Raw genomic sequence first — 9,049 nt, 5'->3', positions numbered from 1 at the left:
TTCACAGTATGTTTCTAATGAGATTATAGATGTGAACCAAGGGCTGGAGAGCACAGGAGAAGGGGAGGCAAATGTTGCTCAAGAGAGTCCAAGGTGACATTTGAAGTGACACTTGAATAAGTGAGCATCTGTTGGAGGAGGATGAGGGGGTGGGAGGGAACTTTGGGTAATTACACCACTTCCTCTAAGTATCTGATAGGTTGAGATTTGTTGGAATTTGATAGTCTTGTTATCTCATTATTTCTTAGTCTGCTTCATTCTCTAGGTGAGGATCCCAGTGTTTCATCCTCAGAAGAGTGGTGCGAGTCTCAATAGCAATTAACCTCAGGACTACTGTGATGAGAGTGCCACAATGTTCCAGGGGGGCAGAGTCCCAAAAGTCATAATACCTTTGCCATCCCATGATTTCTCATGGTACTTGGAACAATTTAATTCCAACCCATTGATCTTTATCCAGTGTTACCCATCCCATTCCTATTTCTTTTAAAATTTAGATAGATCTAAAGAAAGAGAGGGAGCTCTGATGGCATAGTGCCTAAGGGATTTGACTGCTAACTAGAAGGCTGGTGGTTCAAACCCACCAGCCACTCTTCAGAATCTACTTCCATAGAAATACCACCTCAGAAACCCAAGGAGGGGTCGCTTTGAGTCAAATCGACTCGATGACAGTGAGACACAAAGGAAGAGCATGATTTATAATTTGCCTACAATGAGGAGAGCCCTAGAAATTCACAATGACTGAGCTTTGTTGAAAATTCAGGAAAATTGTGTTCAGTAGGTGGTGGAAGTCAGGCAGGAAGACATGAAATTCATGGTAGTTGAGTGTCATCATGGGGAAATAAGGTTTCTATATTTAGGAACTATGGAAAAATTGAATGTAGCCTCATAGTACAAAGTAATAGGAATAGATATTGGTATATAGCAGAAAAATGCAGATTTAGGAGAGAGAAACAACCTGGGATTTGGTGTCATTATAGCAGATACATTAAGAGGGTGAAAAAAGAGATTTAAGCTTCTTTGTTCTTTACTTTCTAATAATGATTTTACATAGTCTATTAGGGATAGTAATTTTGTAATTCTTTTGTAAGAGTTTGACATTGAGCAAAGGATGCTAGCATGTTTTTGTATTCAAGTTATACGGTTTGCAATATCATCTGATTGAATGCAGATGTCTTATGATTCGATCTTGTTTATGTTGATTTTATATCATATGTCAAAAGTGCTCTAGAGAACTTGTGCCTTGATTTAGAAAGCCTGCCAATTTCGAAAAATCTGTCTTTAGTTACTGATTTCTCTTACAGTCTGACTGAAACTGAAAAGACTCTTGAAGAAACCAAGAACAGATCGGCCATATCCCTTTTGGCTGCAGAGGAGGAAATAAATCAGCTAAGACAGCAGTAAGAAAAAAAAATGACAGAATGATAGCATCCTGCTGATACTCTTTGAATTTAGCTTTTCTGGTGCTTCATTACAATATGAAAGATTCTGTTCACAAGCAAAAAGGAAAGGCAGGGATATTTTTAGTGATGTTTTAAATATATTCTTACTGTAAAAACATTAGGTATTATAGAAAATTTTCAAAGTATGACATAGTACAAAGGAATCTAGAAACCATCTCACAATTCCAGAGCCAATTACCATTTTGATAATTCTTCCTATATATATATATTAAAAATAAAGTTGAGACTACAGAATGAAGTACGTGAGTGTGCCATTGTTTTTCTCTTAATGTTGTTTTCTTCTATCACTGAGAAAAAATACTGCAGAGCTTAGTTGTAAATAGGTGCATAGTATGCCATCCTTCAGGTATTTCCCTAATGTTGAGTGTTTAATTTGATACTAATTTTCAACATTAAAATAACATTGTGTCATTATTTTTGTGGCAAATCTTAGTTCAGATTTCAGATTAGCCTCTAAAGATAAGTTTCTGGAAGGGAAAATAAGTAATTGGTTCTTTAAGGTTTTAACTTCTTTGTTCTTAATTTTGATTGTTTCTATGAAAAAAAAAGAGCAGGTGGAGGTGTGTATTTTGGACTGTCTTGAATGTATTTTTTTGAGAATGTCTTTCTGTTGCCTTCATGTTCCAATTGTTCTGATTTTTTCAGTTTCAATCACAAATCTTAGCTTGCAGCTCTGTTCTGCCTTCTACTTCTATCTTCTCTCTCATCATTTTAATCTCTTATTTCCTGTATGGTATATCTTTTCAAATTCATTGTTCATATTACTCATTAGTTTCCTATAGTACTGATTCTCTTCTTTACTGTTGCTAGTGCAGCTTTTAATTTTACTATTGCATTTTTGGGAGCTCTGGTAGCATAGCTAAGACACTTGCCTGCTAACCAGATGGCTGGCGGTTCAAACCCACCAGCCACTCCTCGGAAGGAAGGTTGGGCAATCCTACTTCCGTAGTGATACTGCCTCGGAAACCCAAGGAGGGGTCGCTATGAGTCAGGGCCGACTCGACGGCACATAACAAAAACAACAACAACATTGCATTTTTAGCTTCTCTATATCCTTATTTTACCCTTTACCTTTCATCTTACCTCATTGTTACTTTCATCACAGCATGTTCTCCTCTTAAGACTTTTTGCTCCTGTTTTATGGTGGCCATGGCTTTTTTTTTTTTTTTTTAAATCATAAATGGAAATGCTAACTTTATTTCTAAAGTTTTTTTGCTTGTGTTTGTACTATATTATTTTCCGAGGTCTATACTTCCACCTAGTCTTGGGTATATAATTCATTTTCCATTTTAGTTTTCCCTATACCGTATCTGTTCAAGGAGCCCTGGTAGCATAGTGGTTAAGCACTGGCTGCTAACAAAAAGGTTGGTGGTTTGAATCCACCAGCTGCTCTGTAGGAAAGATCTCGCAATCTGTTTCCATCAAGATTTATAGCCTTGAAAGCCCTGTGGAGCAGCTCTACTCTGTCATATAAGGTGAATAGAGGGTTGCTATGAGTCAGGATTGACTTGATGACAGGTTTTTTTTTTTTTTAAATGGGTCCATCTGTTCAGAGAATCAAAGAGCTAGTGAGGGTAGGAGATTATACTTAGGCTAGCTACTGTTTTAGAGGTAAAATACTTTCAGATTTTTGTGCTGCTAAGATCAGTACAATACAGAACAGTATAGCTAGAGGCCTACTCTGCTTTTGCTAGAGGATCTATATGAGCATTCTTTTCTCAGGAACCATTTTCCATGAAAGCTGCTGACCTGTCAGGCATCTTGACTTCTGGCAGTTCTATTTTTTTAAAAACATTATTTTATTTATTTACTATTATTTTTGGTGAATATATACAGAGCAAAAGATACAACATTTCAACAATTACTACTTGTACAATTCAGTGACACTGACTATATTTTCAAGTTGTGCAACCATTCTGGCTACCTTTTTCTAAATTATTCTACCACCATTAACATAAACTCACTGCCCATTAAGCTTCTAACCTAACCTTCCAAGTTGCTGTTGTCAGTTTGATTCTACATAGATAATTTTTTAACAGAGCACAGTGCTCAAAACAGACATAATTTGCTAATTAAGTTAAACTGTTGATTAGATCCAAGAAGACTTTAGGATCTAGTTTTGGTTTAAGGTTTTAAAGATTATCTCAAGACAGTGCTTTCAAAGGTTTATCTATCCACAGTGATTCCAGAAAGTCTGGATTCCATGTTGTTGTTGTTGTTTGCCATCAAGTTGGACCCGACTCATAGTGACCCCTCCTTGGGTTTCCAAGGCAGTATCACTACAGAAGTAGATTGCCCAATCTTCCTTCCGAGGAGTGGCTGGTGGGTTTGAACCACCAGCCTTCTGGTTAGCAGTCAAGTGCCTTAGGATTCCATAAGAATTTGAAATTCTGTTCTGCATCCCTCCCCTTTTTGATCAGGATTCATTTATAGCGTCTTTGATTAAAACATTCAGTAATGGCAGCTGGGCACTACTCTGTTCTCTTGGTCTCATGGCAATCTGGCAGTTCGGCTTTGCTCATTCGTGTTTATTCATGTGTATTCCCATCAGTTTTCCAATTCACTAGTGACATAGTAGGTAGAGTGATCTCTCTCTCTTTTAATATTCAGGCTTAAATCTCTTCAATCCCAAGAAGACCGCCACAGGAACTCAGACTACTACTCAGACTACCGGGGCGGAGAGCGGGGTAGGAGCATAGACCACAAGAGTATAGACCTGAGGGGAGCAGAGCCACGGGCCTCAGAACCACGGGGCTCTGAGGCACAGTACATAGACCTGAAGAACTTAGACAGAAGGAACACAGACCAGCACAACCCCGAAGTGATATCTGACTATGAGAAACAGCTCCGAACACTCAAGGACGAGATCGCTGTTCTGTCTGCTGAAAAGAATGTACTCCAAGGAAGGTCTGACAAACTCTCACTCATCTTTTGATTTTACCTTCCTTTGATGCCTCATTTGTTGATTTAGTGGTAAAAGCCTAGCTTGGGAGGAAAAAAAAAAAAGTAAAATGACACCCAGAACCAAAACCCCAAAAATATGAGAAGATTTGAATTGCAAAGGGATTGTTTTCTCGACTCGCACCATTTCAGAGAGAGAAAACACCCCCTGGATTGTTAATACTCAGGCATTTACTATTTTTGGGTGGGCATTGAAGTGAAAGGGATGAATCTGAGAGATATGATGAAGGAAAACCCTTTGGTTTAAAAGAGTACAATACAATTGGTGGTACCCATATTGAAAGAATGTCCTGAAACAGTAGACACCTTTTCTCTAAGACCTAAGGGTCCTCTCTCCAACGTGACCATATTACTGGTCCATATTATAATATGGCATTTGTTTTTATATCTGAATTTGTTTGATACAGTGTGCAGGTAAGTTGTGCTTGTGAAATTCCTTTCTGCTGATGGACAGAACATGAAGACAGGTCATTAAGAGAGTTTAGTGAGGACAAAGTAAGATCTCTTTAGCATGGTCATTTCCCCTGTTCTAACAGTCCCTCTCCACCACATGTTTTGGTTCAGCTTATCAAAACCACCCTACCTTCCCTTCACCCCATTCGTCTAAATAACACCTTAGTGATATTTTTAGGACTCACTCAACCAATGTTGGGTTGATACCAGCTTGTCCTCTGAAAAGCTGATTCTGTGCATCTCTTCCAGTGACATCATATTGGTAGCTTAAAATTGGCCATGAGGGGGAGGGGGTATGGAGAGAGTTTGCACCATGGAAATTGGCAAACAGTGCAATTTTTTTCCCCCTTCAGAGAGTCTCCTTATCAGCACACCACTACACACAGTGCTGTCTACTTTTTGCCCCATAGTTTCTTCTATATAACTTCTCTTTTTGGGACCCATTTCTTTTGGGCTAGAAAGTCTGATCATTTACTTTACTTGGTGGCAATATACTTTCCACTGATACAGAACTTTACAATTTACCAAATACTTTCACATGTGTTAGATCATCTAGTTTTCTAGCCCTTATTCCCAATCCCAAGGAATGATAGTGGTGCAGTGGTTAAGTGCTGGTTGCTAACCAGGCTAGTGGTTTGCATCCACCAGCCACTCCATTGGAGAGAGATGTGGCAGTTTACTTCCATAAAGATCACAGTGTTGGATACCCTGTGGGGCAGTTCCACTCTGTTCTTTAGAGTTGCTTTGAGTCACAATTAACTCGACAGCAACTTTTTTTCCCTCACTCCTGACATAGTCAAATAAAAAATTACATAGGTGACAGCTGAATCTTTGGAGAGGAGAAATGATTGCAGAAGTCCCACTGATATGAAATGGTGTGGCTGGAACAAGAACACAGCTCTTTTTTATTGTTCAACCAGTGTTCATTCCATTTCGTACCATGAGGCACACATGATGTTTCTATGTGATAAGTTAGTTGTTTTACCCAAAGTTGGAAGCAAAACATCCTGAAAATCTGACTAGTCTAACTTTGGCTCTTGCTGGCTGTGTTACTTGAAGGATGGTGCTGTTATCTTTGCTGAGCTTCCATTCCTCATCTGTAAAACAGCTCACAATTAATCGTGACCTCATGGGTAGTTAAAGGATAAATTGAGGCACTCAGAGAAAGTGTTCTATAAAGTCTAATTTATTCTGCAAATACATAGGACTGTTTCTTGGCTATGGTAGTGGAGGCCCACTGCAGAGGTCATGGAGACAGCTGCTTACACTGTTTATGGGTTGTGGATCTTGGGTATCATTTGCAGTTTATGTGGGGAGAGGAACCAGAGTCTAGGACCAACAGGGGGAAGTCAACAAAGGCGTTTTCCTAGCTGATTCTCACTCACCAACAGGTCTGTCAGGAGCCGGTCTCCTAGCCCTGCCCCTCGCAGTCGGTCGGCCAGCCGGACTGCCAGCCGGGCGGCCAGCCGGGCTGCCAGCCCTTCCACTGCAGTTGCGAAAATTAGAACCCCATCGCCCAATCGCTCCAAATTGTCCAGTGTGGCGCGCAAGGCTGCCCTCCTGTCTCGGTTCAGCGACGCCTATTCCCAGGCCCGTCTGGATGCACAGTGCCTGCTGCGGCGCTGCATAGACAAAGCTGAGTTGGTGCAGCGGATCATCTACATTGCCACAGTGGTATGTGTATGCATGTGGGCTGGACTTCAGAGGAGGTCCTCGGGGCAGTAGAGAGAGAGCAGTTCTGTAAAAAGAAGGGCATAGCTTAAAAAGATGCATGGATCCTGAGGCACTCCTCAGTCTCCCCATCTTCCCTCCCTCCTTTTCTTCTTTCCTTCCTTTCATTACTAATATTCAGGATAAAGCATTCTCATAAATAATAACTATTCGTATATATTAATGTTCATGTAGACCAGATGTTTATTGAAGTGTTCCTAACTGCAGGACTATCTCAAATCGATGTATAATAAGTTGATTTGCACTCTTATCTTCTGCCAAATGTGGGCATATGCACACATGGTATGGATATGTTAGTGCTAATGATAATCATGCCGTTTGTTTTCATCAGTTCTTAGAAAAATCAGAAGGTTGTGATTGTGTTAACTCTACTGGTTTAGCCTTTGATTTTTAGCCAAAACGTTGGGAGTTTAAACCCACCCAAAGGCCCCTTGGGAGAGGCCTGGTGATCTGCTCTCAAAAGTCACAGTTGTGAAAACCCTATAAACTCAAACAAAACTCATGCCTTGAGTCCATTCCGACTCATAGTGACCTCATTGAGTTTCCAAGGCTGTAAATCTTTACAGAAGCAGACCATCCCGTCTTTCTTCTGTGGAGTGGCTGGTGGGTTCAAACCACCTGCCTTTTTGGTTAGCAGCCAAATGCCTTAACCACTACACCTCCAGAGGTGGACATTTCTATTCTGCAGCACATGGGATTATTTTGAGTGGGAATTGACCTGAGGGCAACTAAGAACAATGACAGTTATAAAAACTGCTACACATCAGCTACTGAGTATGAAATTTAAAAAAAATACACATATATAACCCTTAATTCCCAAAGCAAATAGACTTGTTTATGTCTACCATCCTGAGACACTAAAAATCCCTTATGAGAATAGTTAAATATTTTAAAAAATGGTATGAAAACAGAATTACCAGAATGTACAAACCCACTAGCCACTCCTAGGAAGGAAGGTTGGGCAATCTACTTCTGTAGTGATACTGCCTGGGAAACCCAAGGAGGGGTCACCATGAGTTGAATCCGACTCAACAGCACATAACAACAACATAGCTTTATTTTATATTTTGACCTGTGGGCCATATGTAGCCCTGGCCTGTTTTCCTACCATCTGAAACCTAAGAATGTAAGCATGTTTTACGTTTTTAAAGACTTGCAAAAAAAAAAAAAAAAAAAGGAGTGCTCGTAGTATACTGGTTAAAGCATTCAGCTGCTATCCAAAATGTCAAACCCAACAGCCGCTCTGCAAGAGAAAGATGAGGCAGTCTGTTTCTGTAAAAATTGATAGCATTGGCAGTTCTACTCTATCCTAGTGAGTCACTATGAGTTGGAATTGACTTTATGACAGTGGTTAAAAAAAATAAAAAGAATATGTGAGAGAAACTGTATGTGGCTTGCAAAGCCTAAAATATTTACTATCTGACTTTTTATAGAAAAAGTTTGTCAGCCTCTGATTTAGATAATTAAGAATAACTTATTGAGTTGGGTGAAGGTCTGGGAGGGTAGAAACCATGTGTTTCTGTCTACATAATAGGCGTTCAATAATTAATATGTACCGAAAAATATGACTTTTGCTATGTGTTTATGTATAATGTAAACAATAACCTGATATTTTTCTCTTACTTACCAGTAATATTACCAGTAATATTGCTATGGATTCATATAATCAACTAGCACTTTTCAAGTATCTGTGTAACCACAGATGCTGTATTTCCTTAAGCCTCTGAACTTTTCTGCTTCCTGCTCTCAGGATTATCAGAACAATGGTCAACTGTCTTAAAATTCATGAACATGGATAGTCATATGTATATATTTATATGCTTTTCAAAATTTTAGAGATGTGTTATCTCCCAGATTAGAAATACTTTTGATTATCTATGTTTAGTTATCAGAAGATGGATAAGGTGTTGCATTTTTGAACCTTTTTAAGTCCTTGCTTTAGATCTCTTACCATTTCCTCTTGACAAATACATTTGCTACATTTTTATGTGCAGGAAGCATTCCATGTAGCTAAAATGGCATTCAGACACTTCAAGATCCGTGTGAGGAAAACGTTGACACCATCTTATGTGGGGTCAAATAACTTTGAAGATGTCGTCTCAGATTATATCATTTGTCATCTTGATCTATATGATGCCCAAAGCAGTGTTAATGTAAGTGCTGGAGTCCTTCTATGGGATTGGGTTCACTGATGGTACTCTTTACATTGAATACTAATAACTCAGAAATCCAACCAGTATTGAATATTACTTCTATGTAATGGAAGAGCAGAAATTAACAGTATCCATTTTACTTTGTAATACCACACTGCAAAAACGGCGAGGAGGCCTCATATTCTGACCTCCTAGAACCCCACAAGAGGAAGACAGGATTACCAGCAGTAACCCAAGGCCTATTCCTGCCAGGCCAGACATGCTGCCTCCCTTCAGCCCTTTCTCCAACCA

At 39.4% G+C, this 9,049-nt stretch overlaps 1 protein-coding gene across 1 annotated transcript in view; it reads left to right on the top strand.

Moving 5' to 3' along the window:
- The window catches only part of SPATA18 (spermatogenesis associated 18), a 54,546-nt gene that overhangs the window by 31,446 nt on the left and 14,051 nt on the right, over positions 1-9,049 (top strand). The window contains exons 5-8 of the mRNA XM_007955712.1: positions 1,302-1,397; positions 4,071-4,367; positions 6,266-6,548; positions 8,600-8,758. Of these exons, the coding sequence (XP_007953903.1) occupies positions 1,302-1,397; positions 4,071-4,367; positions 6,266-6,548; positions 8,600-8,758 (835 nt within the window). The remainder of the gene's footprint in view (positions 1-1,301; positions 1,398-4,070; positions 4,368-6,265; positions 6,549-8,599; positions 8,759-9,049) is intronic.

The sequence above is a fragment of the Orycteropus afer genome, unplaced genomic scaffold (assembly GCF_000298275.1).
Source record: "Orycteropus afer afer isolate SDZICR_OR568_19922 unplaced genomic scaffold, OryAfe1.0 scaffold00532, whole genome shotgun sequence".
Classification (NCBI taxonomy): Eukaryota; Metazoa; Chordata; class Mammalia; order Tubulidentata; family Orycteropodidae; genus Orycteropus; species Orycteropus afer.
Note: the sequence above shows the minus strand (reverse complement) of the source record. Positions and strands in the feature narration are given on the sequence as shown.